This window comes from Equus przewalskii, chromosome 6 (genome assembly GCF_037783145.1).
Source record: "Equus przewalskii isolate Varuska chromosome 6, EquPr2, whole genome shotgun sequence".
NCBI classification, from domain to species: Eukaryota; Metazoa; Chordata; class Mammalia; order Perissodactyla; family Equidae; genus Equus; species Equus przewalskii.
Genome location: NC_091836.1, coordinates 51910436 through 51930326, shown reverse-complemented (window position 1 = coordinate 51930326; position 19891 = coordinate 51910436). Strand labels below are relative to the sequence as shown.

Sequence of the window (19891 nt, the reverse complement as noted above, 5' to 3'; positions counted from 1 at the left end):
TTCTCAATTTGATGAGTGTTTTGATTGTGGCATATATATGTATCCACATACATATGTATTTTCATACAATATATAGATATATACACACATACACATAAATACACATATGTGTAAAAGCAGTATAAAATACCACTGGAATCTCACCAAATTCAAGACTGCATCTCTAGGAATCAAAGGAGAGGAATGGAGTAGAATACCAACTGTAAATAATCTTTATGTATGTTATTTTTACTTTAAGAAGATAACTCTAATGGCAAATGTTGACATTTGTAAATTCTCAAATCAGTCCTTTTATTCTGTAGTATCTGCTTTTTAAAGTAGTTCAGACATCAATAGAGCCACCAGTAGATGGCATACGTAGCCTGTAGACTTGACTTGGTTATTCACATTGTTCCACAGCCTCCTCATTGCCAGGTAACAGGTGAAGAATAAAGATCTCACCTAGCTAATCATATAAAAAAAAAAGGAATGGGAAAATAAGCACAAACTGATCAACCTAACTACAGTAGAATAAGATCTCTATTTGCAAAACCAGGAAACTTCAGATGACCTGAGTGCCAACACTAAGGAGTGACATTCAATTCTCTGGATACTAAGAAATGAAAATCAAGCTTTGTCCTCAGGGAGCTCAGAAAGACAGAATGAATCACCAGTTTTCTCTGGAAAAGTATTTTTTCCTGGTATGTGACTCAGTTTTGCTGCTTACTGACAAACTTATCACTGGATAGTTTATTTATTGCAGAAGCAGAATTACAGTGACTGATTGAACTAGTTATTAAAAGATGCAGGACCATGAAAATGAATTTGATTCCTGCCTTACATCAAAGGAAAAACTAACTTCCAGGTGGATTCATGCTTCAAATATAAAAACCAAAATGACAAATTCTTCAGATCCAAATAATAAATGGTTTTGTAAAGAAGACCTATTGAACACAAGGCATTATGGAAAGTATTGACAAATTCAACTACATCAAAACTAAGCACTTGTGTTGATTTATTAAACATTATAAAGGATGTGCAAAAGCAAGCCACATACATAAAGTTGAATTAGCAATGAATATCACTGACAAGGATTAATACTCTGGTTATATAAAGAACTCTTAGGAATTAACAAGAAAAAAAATGGCTCAATAGAAAAACCATAAACAGATATATTTAACAGAGAGTAAAAGTAAATGGCCCATTAACATGTGAAAAGGCACTCAATCTCATTAAACTTAAGGGAAATGTCAAACAACAAAATGATTTTTACACCCACTAGATTGTCAGTGTAAATGGAAATCTTTTGGTGAGGATATGTATCATGAGGAAAAGTCTTTGGAAATATAGAAAGAATAGGTACTTGCATATACCCAATAGTTTTATCCCAAATATAAAATATTCTTCTTCCCAACAGAAAAGATTTATATCAATATTTAAACAGATTTATTTATTCATAAATGCAGAAAAATGCTAATCAAAATATGTTTGAGTTTTATAAAGATACCTATTTTTTAATGTCATGATGCATAATATAATAATAGAGAGCACTGAAAATGAATTGCTGTTAAACAAACAACCTTTTTCAACCTCAAAATCACAAAGATGTAAAAAACAATCAACACACAAAAAGCATACATTAAGATTCAATTTAGTTAGAAAAGAAGACAATTTATGAATTGGATACAGATACATATGGCGTGATCAAACAATAATATAGAATCCTATTGCCCAGTTTGTGGATAAAATACTGGCAATTTCATACAATTCAACTTCATAGAAAAGCATCAAATAAAGTTATAAATTCAGCATAGCATTTGCCATTGGGGAGAGAGAGGGTGCTATGACTGAAACATACTTCAAGTGGGTTCTCTGATGAGAGTATTGCTTTATTTCTTCACCCAGGTGATAGGTATATGTGTTTCATTATGTTAGTGAACTCTAAGAAATATAGATCCATTTTACACACTACTTTTTATATGTTTTAACAAGAAAACCTTGGGAAATGGCTTCATATTCCATATTCTAAATACATTCTCCCATGGGCTTCTAATATTAAAGTTATGCATTTCAAACTTCAAAATGAAGCAGAATCTCATAAAATTATTATTAAAAGTGTGAATCCTTTGATTTCTCTGCAGAGTTTCAAAGTTTGTCCTTCTTTTGTGAGGTCCAGGAACCTTCCTGCTGTACAAAAGCCTCAGCTTAATCATATTTGCAAATGTTCTGTGGAAGTCATTGCAGGAATCTCTGTACTACAAGACATGGTGACCAAGAAGGGAGCACTCCTCAAATTGTGATGTTCAACATAATGCATCTCTCTCTCTCTCTCATATGATAGCCACAATGGAAAGGTCTCTGGGCAATTTCATTTTTGTTTTCATTTTTACTGAGCAAGATTTGCCCTGAGATAACATCGGTGCCACTATTTCTCTAATTTTTGTATGTGGTCACCACCACAACATGGCTGCCAATGAGTGGCGTAGGTCCATGCCTGGGATTGAACTCAGGCTGCTAAAGCAGAACATGCCAAACTTAAATACTAGTCCATGGTGCTGGCCCCACTCTGGTCACTTTCTTGATGCTCTGGGGAGATTTCCATCATTTCACCCACAAACCCGCTGAAATGATTCTGACTAGTAGTCCTGCTTTTTTCTGCTTTGGGGAGAAGTCTTCTCCTTAATCCTGCAAGCTTTCATTTTCTCCTGTGCTGTTTCACACTCAACATTTCCTTCTAAAAGTAACATCCATCTCCATAGAAAAACTGATCTCTTCATAGACACCTTAAAATGTTTTTCAGGAGAGCCCAAAGACTTTAGCCAATATCTAAGTATTCAATGATTCGATTAATTTTTATGACGATATTTCTCTGCACTCCAGTAGAGAAAAAAGTACCACAGCAAGATGAAGTGACCAAGAGGAAAGTAAAAACTCAGATACTTTCTTATAAACAAATCAATAAGAAGAAATCATAGCAAAGTGTGAGGAAAACATTACCAGCCTTTACTCTTCCTAGATAATAATTATTCATGTGATTATGTTAATCAACCAGAAAAAGCAGCTGACAAATATTACCAAAATGGTAAATAAATCTCATTGTTGAAGACAATGTAGAAAAAATATGTGAGAGAAGAAACGTTAAAAGATTAATAAATATCAGAAAGATAGAACACATATGGTATGAATACTAGTTAAATTAGCATTTTTTATCTGACAAATATTATTGTGAATGTCTGTAGTGGTTATGGGGTTGACTTCTTAACAGGAATTAAATCCTGTTAAAATTAAAATCAGTTTTATGGTTAAAAATTAACCATAAAAATTCTAGAAGAACATAAAGGTAGTTCACTCTTTGACATTGGTCTTAAAAGGATCCCTTTCCAAATACCATGTCTACTCAGAAAAAGGAAACAAAGGACAAAATAAACAAGTGGGACTTCATCACACTATAGAGCTTTTGCGAGGCAAAGAAAACCATCAACAAAATGAAAAGACAACCCACCAACTGGGAGAAAACATTTACAAATCATATATCTGACAATGGGTTAATCTCCAAAACGTATAAAGAACTCATACAACTGAACAAAAACAACCAAAAAAAAAAAAATCAAAAAATGGGTAGAGGATGTGAACAGACATTTCTCCAAAGAAGATATACAGATGGCCCATAGGCACATGAGAAGATGTTCAACACCACTAATCATCAGGGAAATGCAAGTTAAAACTACACTAAGATCTCTTACACCCATTAAAATGGCTATAATCACTAAGACAAAAAATAACAAATGTTGGAGAGGTTGTGGAGAAAAGGAAACCGTCATACACTGCTCTTGGGAATGCAAACTTGTGCAGCCACTATGGAAAACAGTATGGAGATTTCTCAAAAAACTAAAAATAGAACTACCATATGACCAAGGTATCCCACTACTGGGTATTTATCCAAAGTACTTGAAGTGAACAATTCAAAGAGACTCATGCACCCCTATGTTCATTGCAGCATTATTCACAATAGGCAATAAGTGGAAGCAACCCAAGTGCCCATCAACTGATGATTGGGTAAAGAAGATGTGGTGTACAATGAAACACTACTCAGCCATAAAAAAGACAAAAGTGCCCCATTTGCAACAACATTGATGTACCTACAGGGTATTATGTTAAGCAAAATAAGCCAGACAGAGAAAGACAAATACCAGATGATTCACTTATATGTGAAAGATAAAGAAACACACAAAAAGAACAGTTTAGTGGTTGACGGGGGCAAGGTGGTTGGTGGGTGGGCACAAAGGGTGAAAGAGAGTATTCATATGGCGACTGGCAAATAATAATGTACAACTGAAATTTCACAATGTTGTAAACTATAATCACCTCAATAAAAACAAAAAAATGAATCTAGATTCCTGCCTCACATCAAAGGCAAAACTAAGTCACAAGAAGGGTATTGTTTCAAATGTAAAAGCCAAATCAGCAAGCCCTTATGACTGATGTAGCTGTGGGTTTCATAAACTAGACCTATTTAGTGCATGCCATTTTGGAAAGCAATGGGAAATTCAGCTACATTAAAATTAACCACTGGGTTCATCCAAAAAACGGAAAAAACTATAAAAGATATCCAAAAACAAGACACATCTAAAAAGAAATGTTCAGTGCATATCACTAAGAATAATAGTCTGATAACATAAAGAAGTCATATTTATCAATTAGAAAAGATAAACAGGTCAACAGATGTACCAAAAACAGATATTTAAGAGTATAAAATAAATATTTGAAAAGGCTATCAACCATATATAGTAAGAAACATACAAATTAATGAAATCATTTTTACACCCATTAGGTTATCAGGATACTTGAAATGTGTTGGTGATGATATGAATCACCAGGGCTTTCTATTGTATTGACTAGGAACAGTTAGAAAAACTTAGAAAAACCTCTTATATCCAATATTACCATCCATATTGTAATACACTCTCTCATTTCCACCAGGAGATATAGAAGAGAATATTTAAACGAGTTTATTTATAATACCATGAAATTGGTTACAAAAGTACAAAATATCTGTAAGTATCAGAAAGGACATCTATTTTAAAAAGATACCATAAATAATGTAAAAAGTCCAGAGTATTGGAAATGAATTATTTCCTGCTACTACAAACATGACCTTGAAACTGCAATAATGAGGAAAACAATCACGATGCAAAATGTAAACACAAAGAATTAACAAGTTGGAAACAGGCAGATTTACAAATCAGACAAGAATACACATGGGGATTATCGATAAGCCAACGATTTTTAGACCTGTTACCTGTTTCATAGGGAAATATGATCAAATATTGGAAATTTCATAAAATTAAACCTAACAGAAAAACGATAAGTGCAGAATTTAGGACAGTGTATGCCACTTGAGATGGGAGTGTTGTGAGTGGGAGATGCTTCAGGTGGGTTCTATAATGATAGCATTGATCTATTTTTAACCCCTGGATAGATTAAAAAAATGTTTTCGTTGTGTTACTATTCTTTCAGGACTACAAGTAAGTAAGTACAAGTAAGTAAGTACAAGTAAGTACAGTACTTAGTATGTGTACTGTTAAAAAGTAAATTGAAGAAAAGTCCTCCCACATTCTTAATTCTAAACACAATCTCCCATATTCTTTTAATATCACATTCGTGCACTTAAGACTTCAGGGGTCATCAGAACCTCACAGGGTGCTTCATAAGGAGGCTCATTCCTCATGTCTCCATAGAGATTCAAAGTCAGTAGTACTTCAGTGAGGTTTGGAAACCCGTCATATGTGCAAAGGCCCCAGGTGATTCAACTCTCCGGGTGTTCTGTGAACATTGATGCAGAAGGCTCTGGACTAGGAGGTAGCATGATTCCCAGGCAAAGCTGTATCCCAGATGTGGTGCTAAAAATAAAACAACCTCCTCAACCTGAAATCGTGACTAGAATACAAGGATCTCCAGTAACTTCTTTTTCTCCTTTGAGACCTTCACTGCTTTCACTCCTGTAGAGAGAATTCTTTGAAGTGATGTGATTACTAGAAATGCGATCCACCTGATTTTGCTAAGTTTCCTTTCTGCTTTCTTGTTTTACACTCAACAACTCCTTCTCACAGTAACATAGTTCTCCATAGAATAACTTCTCTCAGAAAGACACACTAAAAAGGTTTGCATGAGAATCTTGAGTGCAGATAATGTTCTAAGACATCAGTGATATAATTAATTTTATTCAAGTATGATTTTCATGAGGACTCCACCAGAGATGAGTAAGAAACACAACAAGATCAGATAGTTAAGAAGAAAAGTGAGGGGCTTGCCAGGTGGCACTGTGCTTAAGTTTGCATGTTCCACTTTAGTGGCTCCAGGTTAGCTGGTTTGGATCCCGGGTACGGACCTACGCATCGCTTGTCAAGCCATGCTGTAGCAGGCATCCCACATATAAAGTGGAGGAAGATGGGCACAGGTTCTCTCAGGGCCAATCTTCTTCAGCAAAAAGAGGAGGATTGGCAGGATGTTAGCCCAGGGCTAATCTTCCTCAAAGAAAAAAGTGCAAATTCATATATATTCTTATAAATCAGCCAATGAGAAGGTTTCAAAGATAATTACATGCCAGATTACCAACCTTTGCTCTGCCTACCTAAACATTGTTTCCTTTATTTTTACTCAGACCAGTAAAAGAAACTGAGAAATATAACCTAAAAGGAAAATCTACTTGCTGAATTATGTAGTAAAAATTCATGAGAACAGGCGGAATACAAACGTATGAACATAAGCAAGTATGGAACACAATGATACTGGTTAATTTTGTTGAGAACTTGCTATGTGTCAGGCAGTGTCCTAAGTGTTTGCAGTGCTTGTGGAGGTGGGCTTGCAAGCAAGAAAAACACTCCATGTACTCAGTCTAAGACTCTCAAAGTAATCATTTTCTCCACATCAGAAATGAGGTTTAGACGAGGCATATGATCCTATTCACAGCGAAGGGATTTAAAGGTATATATTCTGGATAACTCCATGCAATGTAAGGTATCAATAGACCTAAGGAAGAGAAGTCAAATTTCTCTCTCTGGTCACCATGTCTAGCTATGATGTCTGCATTTGTTGCACCCATCTTGGTCCATGGGGGTAACTGGGAACCACATGGCTGAATAAATGAATTTTCCTCTACATTCCCTATGTGCGAAGTTCTTGTAAGGAGAGACAATTCTCTTTATTGTTTTGGCGTACTAGAATCAGGGTTACTTTCTCTAAGAAGAAACAATATCTTCCTTACTAATCAAGATCAAATACCTGACAATCATCTCTAACCACTAATAATCACATCATAGCAGATTTGATAGATGATAAAACTCAGTGTAGTGGATACTGATGTTGCCCTGCACAGTTGACCAGTGATAGAGCTGAGGAATTACTAAATTGGAGTATGAAAGAATAACTCCTTCCGTGTCTCACAGTAGGCTGGTCTCAGGGGTGCAATTCACATGGCCCTAATTATGTGATCAGACACAGTCGAGTCTTTGCTGTGACCACAGGTTTATTTGATCCTCCCCCTAACCTATTCAACATCTCCCTTTTTTTCTTCTGATGCTCCAACAATACAAGCATAAACCTTGCCTCAGGTCACCTTCTAAGGACCCCACCAAAGACACTGAGCTTAGGGAATGGAACTCATTTTTGAAACACCACAAAGCTACAGAAACAGAAAATTAGGTTTCAACCACAAGTTAAAATTCACTTACTCATTATATTATCTAGTCATTTTGGAAGAAGTTGATGATGCAAGAATCAGGCATTCTGACTTACCAATATTTCTGTCACTTTTATTCATTCTAGAAACCCTAGTTCAAAGCAGGTCACAATGTCACTGAAGAGAAGGTGTCCTATTGATGAGTTTTCTCAAGGCTCCCTTCACGTCCCTGTTCCTCAGGCTATAGATGAAAGGGTTCATCATTTGAGGGACAACAGTGTACATCATTGAAACCACTGCAGTGCTTCTAGAAGAGTTAGTGAGAGCAGAACTAATGTAAACTCCAAAGCCTGTCCCATAGAATAAAGACACTACTGAGAGGTGAGACCCACAGGTAGAGAAAGCTTTATACTTTCCACCTGCTGATGACATTTTCAAAACAGAGGATACTATTCGAGTATAAGAGAAGATGATTCCACACACAGGAATACCACCAAATACACTGGTTGCAAAATATATCAGGATGTTATTGGTGAGGGTATCAGAACATGCAATCTTGATGAGCTGAACAACTTCACAGAAGAAGAGGGGAATCTCCAGGTCTGTGCAGAAGGACAGTTGCAACACCATCAGACTGTGGAGCAGGGCATCCAGAATGATAATAAACAGAGGGAGTAGAATCAGCAGTCCACAGAAGCGAGAGTTCATGATGATTGTGTACCTCAGGGGGTGGCAAATGGCCACGTAGCGGTCATAGGCCATTACGGCAAGAAGACAACTTTCCAAACCTGCAAACACCAGGACAAAGCAGATCTGTGTCAGGCAGCCTGCATAAGTGATGCTCTGATTCTGTGTTTGGATGTTCACCAGCATCTTTGGGATCGTGGTTGTGCTTAAACAGATGTCGTTAACAGACAGATTGGAGACAAAGAAGTACATGGGGGTGTGCAGATGGGAGTCAGAACAGACAGCCAGGATGATGAGCAGGTTCCCCAAAATAGTGACCAGGTACATGGACAAGAACAGGCTGGAAAGGAGGGACTGCAGTTCTGGATCCTCTGTCACTTCCATGAGAAGGAAATGTGAAACATGTGTTTCATTTCTGGGATCCATATTGTTGATGAATCTGATGGAAATGTTAGAGTGACAATATAATCAAATGTATGTTTTCTAGACCAGTAGGAGGAGCATTGCCAAAGGCAAAAACAATCTTGGAGGGCTGGCCTGGCAGCGTAGTTTTTAAGCTCACATGCTTCTCTTCGGTGGCCTGGGGTTCACAGGTTTGGATCCCAGTGCAGACCTAGCACCACACCTCAGGCCATGCCGTGGTGGCATCCCTCATAAAATAGCACAGACGTTAGCTCGGTGACAATCTTCCTCAAGCAAAAGAGGAAGATTGGCAACAGATATTAGCTGAGGGCCAGTCTTCCTCACCAAAAAAAAAAGAAAGCAAACCATCTTGGGAAGGGAAGGAGACTGAAAGAGGGGAAGAAAAATGATGTGTGTATGTATATTATTCTTTTTCTTAAAAAATAAAGCAAAGTTGATATAGCAGAGCGTTAACAATCATTGATTCTGAAAAGGGTTAAATGGTGGTAATTTTGTAAAATTACACTGGCTATGTTGTTCTGATTATTTAAAACCTTTGGTAATTTTATAAGGAGAAACAAATAGACTAGAGAGGCAGCTTGAAGATTCTGTCTGGATCCCCTGAGACCAAAGACAGGCAACTGAGATAATACATAGGTATGTCAAGAACCAGGAATGCAAGATAAGATCAACTTTACCAAATATGCTGACCTCTCACCACAAGATGGTAAGTAAATATCAGAGAATTTTAAAAGTTATCCTGTTTTAAAAATGGCATATTTCTACTCAGGTAGAAATGATCCTGGTCATAGCAATTATTGAATACGAGATTAGTAAATGACAAGTGCTTGAAAATTGGTGCAAAGTACAAGAAAATGTGTAAAGAGCATGACAGACAGGCAGGAGGACCATAGGTGACTTCGTTCTAATCATTTTATATATGTATTTTCTTCACAGCTTCCCCTGGATGAACACGCCCTCATTTCCAAACATTGGCTAAGGGACAGTAGATTACCGGGCCAGTATCACAGTGGAATGATGCTTGACATCTCCTTTGAATATATCATCTTGGATATCTGTCGTCAAGAAGGGCAGAGGGATTGCGTAAGACCTGGGCTGCTGGGTAGGAGGAACCATGTGTGGGAGGAGGCTCAGATGAGCTACTTCTTTTCATGGAAAGGATTGTTGCATGAGGTGGTCACAGGCAGATCGCAATCTCTATGTCCTTAGAGGTTCAATTTCCAAAACTCCTCATTAGCATAGCAATTTTATTGTCCTTGGCTCCCAGGACAGTGCAAATCCTTAAAGACCAAGACTGTAGATGGGAGGAATTCAGAATGGTTGCTTCCCTATGAGATCAGGTTTACACCATCTACTTTTCTCTATCTGTGCCTGCTCATATCCATTTCAAATTTTTTTCAAATATGCATAAACCATTCTTCTTTAATTGGATTCTAATCCTTTTTTTAGGTGTGAACGAAGAGATCTCTATCTAATCAATGACATTGGAAAGTCTGATACCGATTTTAAGTGTGAAAATATAGTTCACATATGTGGATATAAATGACATATTTAAAAATTTTGCTAACTTATTGCAAAATTGGAAATTCTCAGGAGTTTTTCTGAGTAATTTATGTTTCCTGAATATGAATTTTCACTGTGTATATTTATACAATGGATTTTACTTTATTCTCTGTGAAAATTTTGTCTCTGATCAGTGCAGACAGATCTGTTACTTCTTAGTAGATTTTCATAACCATGTTTTCTAATTGTTTCGCTACAGTTTCAATGTACATTTTTGTTCACAATAGGGGACTGCAGTTTGAAATTATGTAAATAAATCATGAATTAATGAGAAAAAGATAAACGAATCAGTAGAAATACCACAAACATATATTTAAAAGAGAAGAAAATGAATATGTGAAAAGACTCTCAATCATATAATAAGAAGAAATGTTCCAATTAATGAAACAGTTTTTGAACCCACTAGATTATCAGTACACTTGAAATATTGGTGATGATAGAGATCATCAGGATCTCCTAATATGTGTGTAATTGATTCAAAAACTTAGGATTACTCTTTGGAACTACCCAAAGAAAAATTCATACTCCTTTATCCACAATAATTTCATTGCAAGTATAAGACTCCATCTCATTTCCACCAAGAGACATATATATGAGAATATTCAAACAGATTATTTGTAACAGCAGAAAACCAGAAAAAACAAAATTTCCATTAATATTGGACAGGATATCTACTTAGAAATGTCACCACGCATAATGTAAAATCACAGAGGATGGGAAATAGTGACTGTCATGCCCAATAACATGATTAAATCTCAAAAGCACAATAATGAGAAAAACAATAGAATGAAAAATTTATACATTTTGATTAAACTTCTAACAAATTTGGAGAAAAGGCAAACTACAAATTGGACAGGAACATATATTGAAGTAATAACACAATGACGTTTAAATTCTATTGCGAGTTTCAGAGGGAAAATATAATCAAGAACTGACAATTTTATAGGACTCAACCCAAGATAAGAACTTTAGAGAAAATAAAGTCAGAATTTAAGATTCTGTTTGCCCCTGGAACCAGAGAGAGAAGCATAAGTAGGAGACCACTTACATGGAGTCTATGTCATGGCATTACTCTATTTTTAACCGAGATAGGTATATCTGTTTTTATTATGTGACTATTCTTTAAGACCTACAGACCGATTTTACACACTATTTGATACATACTATATTAAAAAGCAAAATTGAGGAAATGTCTGACATCTTCCTAATTCTAAGTACATTCTCCCATATTCTTTTATACTGAAGTCATGCAACTCAGATTTCAGAGGTCATCACAATTTCATGGAAAACATTAAAAACACTCATCTAATGTAAAGATTCTGTTTAATTCTTTCAAAGATTTTTATAAAAATGGGTCATATTTTGGGTAAATTTGAAATATACTTCTGAGGGTAAAACTGAATGCACATCCCTCACAAGTTTCATCAGAGGTTCGAAGTCAGTAGTTCTTTCTGTAAGTAAGGGAAACCTCAGTGTGAACACAGGTCTCATGTAATTCATCTCTGCAGCCCTCCTGGGGACCTCAGTGGAGGAAGATCTTCACTAGCAGATATCTCAAGTGCCAGATAGGGAGCTGTTTCCTAATATGGTGCTGAAAAAAACAAACAACACCCCTCCCTCAGCCTCCACTGGCGACCAGAACAGAAAGTTCTCCAGCAAGTCCTTTGATTATCCTTTGAGACCTCCACTGTTTTCACCCCTTCACCCACAGAGGTGATTCAAACATATGGTCCTGCTTTTTTGTGCTTATGGGGAAAGTAATTCTCCTAATCTTGACAATTTTCCTTTTCTCCTCTCTTATCTTACATTCAACATCTCCTTGTCAAAGGAAAGCAGTTTTGCATAGAATAACCTTCCTCATAAAGACACATTAAAAAGGATTGCATTAGAATCTTACATCTACAACCAATCCTCTATGACATCAATGATACAGTTAATTTTATTCAATTATGTTTCTCTGTGTGGACTCCACCAGAGATGTGTAAGATATACAGTAATAAAAGATGGCCAAGGACAAAAGTGAAAACTCAGATATATTCTTATAAATAAGCCAATGAGAATGTTAAAAGCAAATAAGATGCCAGAAGAAGATTACCAACCTTTGCCCTGCCTATCTAATAATTATTTATTTTATTATATTACTCAGACCAGAAAAAGCAACTGATAAATATGACAATAAAAGAAAACAAATCTAATTGCTGAAGCAAGTAGTGAAAATATGGGAGACCAATAGGATTACGAGATTTAAGAACATATAGGCAAGATAAAGAACACAATGATAGTAGTTAAATTTTATTGAGTACTTAGTAGGTGCCAGGCACTGTCCTAAGTGTTTGTAGTGCTCATGGGGATAGATTTCCTAGCAGGAGTTCCACTCCAAATGGTCAGTCTAAGGTTTTCATAGGAATCATTTTCTGCATATCAAGAATTAGATTAAGTAGGTGATATATTATCCTATTTGCAGTGAAGAGATTAAAGGGGATATGTTCTGGATAACTCTGTGCCATGTCAAATAACAACGGAGCCAGAGTAGGACAGTCATATTTCTGTCTCTTTGCTTCACGTCTGGATGTTGCAGTCATGTGAGTTCATGGGGGAATCCAGTCCAAGATATAGAGACGTACAGAGTAGTGAATGAATTTCCCTCTATATCTCCTACTTCTGAAGTCCTTGTCAAGAATATAACTCTCTTTATTGCTTGGGTATATTAGAATCAGGGTTACTGTCTCTTAGTAACAAAGGCTTCATCACTGATAAAAAATCAAATGTTTACAATCATCTCAGACCACTGAGCTAATAAAATTACAGAAATTACGTAGATGATTAAACTGAGTGTAGTGAATGCTGATAGTGCCTTTGCACATATGCAGTTTACCCATGACCAGTATTGTAAATTACTGATTTAGGTATGAAAAATCAGATTGTCCCATGTTTCACAGTAGGCTTTTCTCTGTAGTGCATTCATATGCTGCTGGCTATGAAATTGACAGAATCATGTCTCGATGACCACAAACTTATTTGGATCTTCCCCTTGACCCATCCAACTTCTCTACTTTTCTTCTTCTGTGAATGTTCATACAAAATCACTAAAATCTTTGCCCCAGGTTCAGCTTGATGGGATTGACCAAAGAAACTGAACTTAGATAATGGAACTCATTTTTAAAACATCACAGAGCTATACCAACAGTAAGTCAAGATTCATTCCCAAATTAAAATTCACTTACCCATTATGATATCCAATCACTTTAGAAAAACTTGGTGATGCAAGAGTCAGGCATTCTGGCTCACCCGGTATTTGTGTCACTTTGAGTCATTCTAGAAACCTCGGTCCTAAGAAGATGACACAATCAAGAAGAGAAGGTAATCTAGATACTGATGAGTTTCCTCAAGGTTCCCTTAATGTCCCTGTTCGTCAGGCTATATATGAAGGGGTTCATCATTTGAGGGAAAACAATGTACATCATTGAAGCCACTGCAGTGTTTCTGGAAGAGATAGTAAGAGAAGAACTAATGTACACACCAAAATCTGTCCCATAGAATAAGGATACAACTGAGAGGTGAGACCCACAGGTGGTAAAAGCTTTATACTTTCCACCCACTGATTGCATTCTCAAAATGGTGGAGACAATTTGAATATAAGAGAAAATGATTCCACACACAGGAATACCACAAAATATGCTAGATGCAAAATATATCAGGATGTTATTGATGAGGGTATCAGAACACGCAATCTTGATGAGCTAAACAACTTCACAGAAGAAGAGGGGAATTTCCAGGTCAGTGCAGAAGGACAGTCACAACACCATCAGACTGTGGAGCAGGGCATCCAGAATGCTAACAAACAGGGATAGAAGAATCAGCAGTCCACTGAGGTGGGGGTTCATGATGATTATGTACCTCACTGGGTGGAAAATGGCCACATAAGGATCATAGGCCATTATTGAAAGAAGACAACTATCCAAACTTGCAAAAACCAAGACAAAGCAGACCTTTGTGAGGCAGCCTGCATAACTAATGCTCTGATTCTGAGCTTGGATGTTCCACAGGATCTTTGAGATAGTGGTTGTGCTTAAACAGATGTCAATAAAGGACAGATTGGAGAGAAAGAAATACACGGGGGTGTGCAAGTGGGAGTCAGAGCTGACAGCCAGGACGATGAGCAGGTTTGCCAGGACAGTAACCATGTACATACACAAGAACAGGTTGAAAACAAGAGATTGAAGTTCTGGGCTCTCTGTCACTTCCATGAGAAAGAATTCTGAAACATCTGTTTCATTTCTGAGATTCATGTTGTTGATGAATCTATTGGAAAAGATGTGGTAACAAGACAGTCAAATGTATGATCCCTAGACAAACAGCAGGGGCATCACCTGAGACAAAAACCATCTTGGGAGGAGAAGGAGACTAGTGAAGGGAAATAAAAAAGGAGAGCCTTCTGTATGCGTATTTTTCTGTTACATGTTTTTTAAAAAACTAATGCTGATATGGCAAAGCATCAACCATTAATCCTGGGAAGGGTTAATAGGTGACTGGGTTTTTTTGTTAACTCACACTGCCTATGTCGTTCTGATTATTTAAAACCTTTGGTAATTTTATATGAGAAATTAGATAGAGTAGGGAGGCAGTTTGAAGATTTCAACTTGATCTCTAGTGACCTCAGAGGCAGGCAACAAAGATAGCACATAGGTATGTCAAGAACCAGGAATGAGGAAGAGTGATGGCAGCATCACGGCAGAGTGAGCTTTCCCAGTAATCTCTCCCATCCAACATACAACAAAAAAGACATTCATACTCCAACAGAGGACATCCAAACACAACACAAAAAACGTCAGAGAGACCCACGCAGCCGTATGACAGAGGGCAGAGAGGCTGGAGCTCCCCTCAGAGAAGGTGGAATGGAGTAAGAGAAAATATCTCTCCCTCTCCAAAAGACTGGGATCTGGGACTTCAGGCAGCCTCTGAGAGGGAAGGAACAGAGGAGAGGACACTTGTTCATGGGAACGTCAAGGATCCCTGAGGGCCCTTGCAGCCTATAGGGAAGACCTCTACTGCAGCAAAAGCTTTTGCAGGTGGAGAGAAGTTAGCAAGACCAGAGGAAGAAAACCTCAAGAGCACACAAGAGAATGCACCCCTCCCCCCACCCACCCAGTGCCAATTCCAGTGCCTGGGATCTGGGCTGAAGGCAGAGGGCTCACAATACATGGCTCTTGACCCCCACTCAGTGGCAATAGGTGGTAACTGTGACCACATAACACCAGGATGCAAAAAAACAGAGTCACCCCCTCTAGCAATATCAAACAATATATTAGATCTCCAGAGCAGAAAGAAAAGGACCAGTACCCACAAATCAATCCTGAAGACACAGAAATATGTAATCTAAATGACAAAGAGTTCCAAATAGCTATCATGAAAAAACTCAATGAGTTAAAAGAGAATGTAGACAAACAATTCAATGAGTTCAGGAGCTACTTCACAAAAGAGCTTGAAACTATAAAAAATAATCAATCAGAAATATTAGAGATGAAAGACACAATGGAAGAAGTAAAACAAAATATGGATTCCCTGAATGCTTCAGCAGACAATGTAGAGGAGCATATCAGCATAATCGAAGATAGACAGGTTGACATGCTCCACACAGAGGAGTAGAGAGAACTAAGTCTAAAAAGAAATGAAGAAAATCTCTGAGAAATATTCGACTCAATGAGGAAATGCAACATAAGAATTATAGGTATTCCAGAAGGAGAAAAGAGAAGAAAGCTTGTTCAAAGAAATAATAGCAGAGAACTTCCCAAACCTAGGGAGGGAGATGGAAATCCATGTAGAAGAGGCTATCAGAACTCCTAAATATGTCAATGTAAAAAGACCTACAGCAAGGCATATAGTAGTGAAACTGGAAAAAGTGAATGACTAAGAAAGAATACTAAGGGAAGCAAGGCCGAAGAAAATACCTACAAAGGAACCCCCATCAGGCTTTCATGGATTTCTGTGCAGAAACCTTATAGGCTAGGAGAGATTGGAACGACATATTCAAATCTTTGAAGGACAAAAATTTTCAGCTAATAATACTCTGCCCAGCAAAAATATCCTCCAGATATGATGGAGAAATAAAAACTTTCCCAGACAAACATAAGCTAAGGGAGAGGATAGCCAGAAGACACCCCCCCAACAAGAAATCCTCAGGAAGTCCCTCATACTTGAAAAAAAGTGGAGAAAGGGGTTCCAAAGCATGTAATAAGGAAATAAATAGATAGACAGAATCAGAGCAGGATAGAAAGTACTCAAGTATAGCATTAAAGACAAAGGGAAGGAACCACCACCAGGAAAAAAAAAAGATCATCTTGTCATTTTTAACCACAAACTCATAACACAACATGGAATAAGAATGTGAGAAAGACAACTTAGAGGGGGAAGAGGAAATGGACTGAATTGGTTTAGTCTAAAGAAACAAGAGGCCATCAGAAAACAGACTATCTTATCCACGAGATTTTGAATACAAACCTCATGGTAACCGCTAAACAAAAAATCAGAACAGAGACACAAATAATCAATAACGAGAAAACAAAGAAGCACATAACTCATGCTCTCTTCGGCAGCACATATACTAAAATTGGAACAATAAAGAGAAGATTAGCATGGCCCCTGTGCAAGGATGACACAAATTAGTGAAGCACTCCATATTTGTCAGATTCAACGTTATCTCAATCAGAATCCCAATGACATTCTTTACAGAAACTGAACAAAGAATCCTAAAATTCATATGGGGCAACAAAAGACCCCTAATTGCTAAAGCAATCCTGAGAAAGAAGAACAAAGACAGAAGCATCACAATCCCTGACTTCAAAGCATACTACAAAGCTACAGTAATCAAAACAGCATGGTACTGGTACAAAAACAGGTGCACAGATCAATAGAACAGAATTGAAAGCCCAGAAATGAAACCACACATCTATGGACAGCTAATCTTCGACAAAGGAGCTGAGGGCCTGCAATGGAGAAAGAAAGTCTCTTCAACAAATGGTGCTGGGAAAACTGGACAGCCACATGTAAAAGAATGAAAATTGACCATTCTTTTTCACCATTCACAAAAATAAACTCAAAATGGATCAAAGACCTAAAGATTAGGCCTGAAACAATGTCTTCTAGAAGAGAATATAGGCAGTACACTCTTTGACATCACTTTCAAAAGAATCTTTTTGGACACCATAACTCCTCAGATGAGGGAAACAATAGAAAGAATAAACAAATGGGACTTCATCAGACTAAAGAGCTTCTTCAATGCAAGGGAAAACAGGATTGAAACAAAAAAATAACCCACTATTGGGAAAAAATATTTACAAGTTATTTATCTGACAAAGGGTTAATCTCCATAATATATAAAGAACTTACACAGCTCAACAACAAAAAATCAAACAACCCGATCAAAAAATGGGCAGGGGACATGAACAGACATTTCTTTAAAGAAGATATACGGATGGCCAATAGACACAGTAAAAGATGCTCATCATCACTAATCATCAGGGAAATGCAAATCAAAACTACACTAAGATATCACCTTACACCTGTTAGAATGGCAAACATAACCAAAACAAAAAGTGACCATTGTTGGAGAGGTTGTGGAGAAACAGGACCTCTCATACACTGCTGGTGGGAATGCAAACTGGTGCAGCCACCATGGAAAACAGTATGGAAATTTCTCAAAAAAATTAAAAATAGAAATACCTTATGACCCGGGCATCCCTCTACTGGGTGTCTATCCAAACAACTTGAAATAAACAATTCCAAAAGTCCCATGCACCCCTATGTTCATCACAGCATTATTTACAATAGCCAAGATGTGGAAGCAACCTAAGTGCCCATCAATTGATGATTGGATAAAGAAGATGTGGTGTATATATATATACCATGAAATACTACTCAGCCACAAAAAAAGGATAAAATAGTCCCATTCACAACAACATGGATGGACCTTGAGGGTATTATGTTAAGTGAAATAAGCCAGATTGAGAAAGATGAAATCTGTATGACTCCACACATAGGTGGAAGTTAACATTTAGACAAAGAGACCTGATTGGTTGTTACCAGGGAAAGGGGGAGTGGGGGAGGGTACGAAGGGTGAAGTGGTGCACCTACAACATGACTAACAATAATGTACAACTGAGATTTCACAAGGTTGTAAACTATCATAATCTTAATAAAAAGAAAAAAAAACACTACATAACTCAATTGGTAGACCAAAATACATGGGACAAGAAACAAAGAAAACGCAGGAGAATCAGAAAATGAGTGATAAAATGTTCGCATTAAGCCTTTATATATTGACAATCACCCAAACAAAAGTGGATTGAATTCTCCAATAGAAAGACACAGAGTGGTGAGATGGGTTAAAGAACAAGACCCAACAAGATGCTGCCTCTAGGAAACATATCTCAGCTCCAATGACAAACACAGGCTCAGAGTGAAGGGATAGAAGACATTATTCCAAGCAAATGGCCAACAAAAGAAAGCAGGTGTTGCAATACTTATATCAAACAAAGTAGACTTCAAGATAAGACAGGTAAAGAGACACAAAGAGAGGCAGTATATAATGATCAAGGACATTCCATCAAGAAGAAATAACAGTTATAAATATCTATGGACCCAAAACAGGAATACCAAAGTACGTTAAAGCAACTATTAACAAAACTAAAAGAAAATATTAATGCTAACACAATAATAGCAGGGGAGCTCAACACTCCACTCACATCAATGGATAGATTATCCAGACAGAAAATCAACAAGGAAACAGTGGAATTAAATGAAAAGCTAAACCAGTTGTACTTAATACACATAAATAGAAGACTCCATGCAAAAACAGCAGAATACAAATTCTTCTCAAGTGCACAGAACACAGAACATTCTCAAGGATAGACCATATGTAGGGAAACAAGGCAAGCATCAATAAATTTAAGACTGAAATAGTAACAAGCATCATTTCTGATAACAATGCTATAAAGCAAGTAATTAATTACAAGAGAAAAGCTAAGAAAGGGACAAAGATGTGGAGACTAAACAACATGCTATTGAACAAGCAATGGATCATTGAAGAAATTAAAGGAAAAATCAAAAAGTATCTGGAGACAAATGAAAAAGAAAACATGCCATACCAACTCATATGGGATACAGCAAAAGTTGTATTAAGAGGGAAAATTCATCACGATAAGGCTCACCTTATAAACAAGAGAAAACCCAAATAAGCAATCTCAGACTACACCTAACTGAATTAGAAAAAAAAGAAGAAATAAAGCCCAAAGTCAGTAAAAGGAGAGAAATAATAAAAATCAGAGCAGAAATAAATGCTATTGAAACAAAAAAGGCAGTAGAAAGGATGAATGAAACAAAAGCTGGTTCTTTGAGAAGTTTTAAAAAATGACAAACCCCTAGTCAGATTTACAAGAATAAAAGAGAGAAATCTCAGATAAGTACAATTAGAAATGAAAGAGGGGAAATGATAATGGATACCACAAAAATGCAATAGATTATACAGAGATTACTACGAAAAACTATATGCCAACAGAATGGACA

The 19891-nt window shown here is 36.9% G+C and overlaps 1 protein-coding gene, 1 non-coding gene and 1 pseudogene across 2 annotated transcripts; 1 reads left to right on the top strand and 2 right to left on the bottom strand.

Annotated features, from left to right (window-relative positions):
* Positions 1-7831: 7831 nt before the first annotated feature.
* On the bottom strand, positions 7832-8770 carry LOC103566560 (olfactory receptor 7G1-like). Its single transcript, XM_070626681.1, has one exon. It carries the CDS (start codon positions 8768-8770, stop codon positions 7832-7834), a length of 939 nt encoding a protein of 312 aa, XP_070482782.1.
* Positions 8771-13640: 4870 nt separating this feature from the next.
* Positions 13641-14619, bottom strand: LOC103566559 (olfactory receptor 7G1-like; annotated as a pseudogene).
* Positions 14620-16907: 2288 nt separating this feature from the next.
* Positions 16908-17012, top strand: LOC139084359 (U6 spliceosomal RNA). The gene has a single exon (XR_011541707.1). It is a non-coding gene; the product is annotated as a U6 spliceosomal RNA (small nuclear RNA).
* The last annotated feature ends 2879 nt before the right edge of the window (positions 17013-19891 follow it).

Bases quoted from the DNA above. Each gene is read 5' to 3' on its own strand.
- LOC103566560 (XM_070626681.1), bottom strand. From the start codon at position 8,770: ATGGATCCCAGAAATGAAACACATGTTTCACATTTCCTTCTCATGGAA.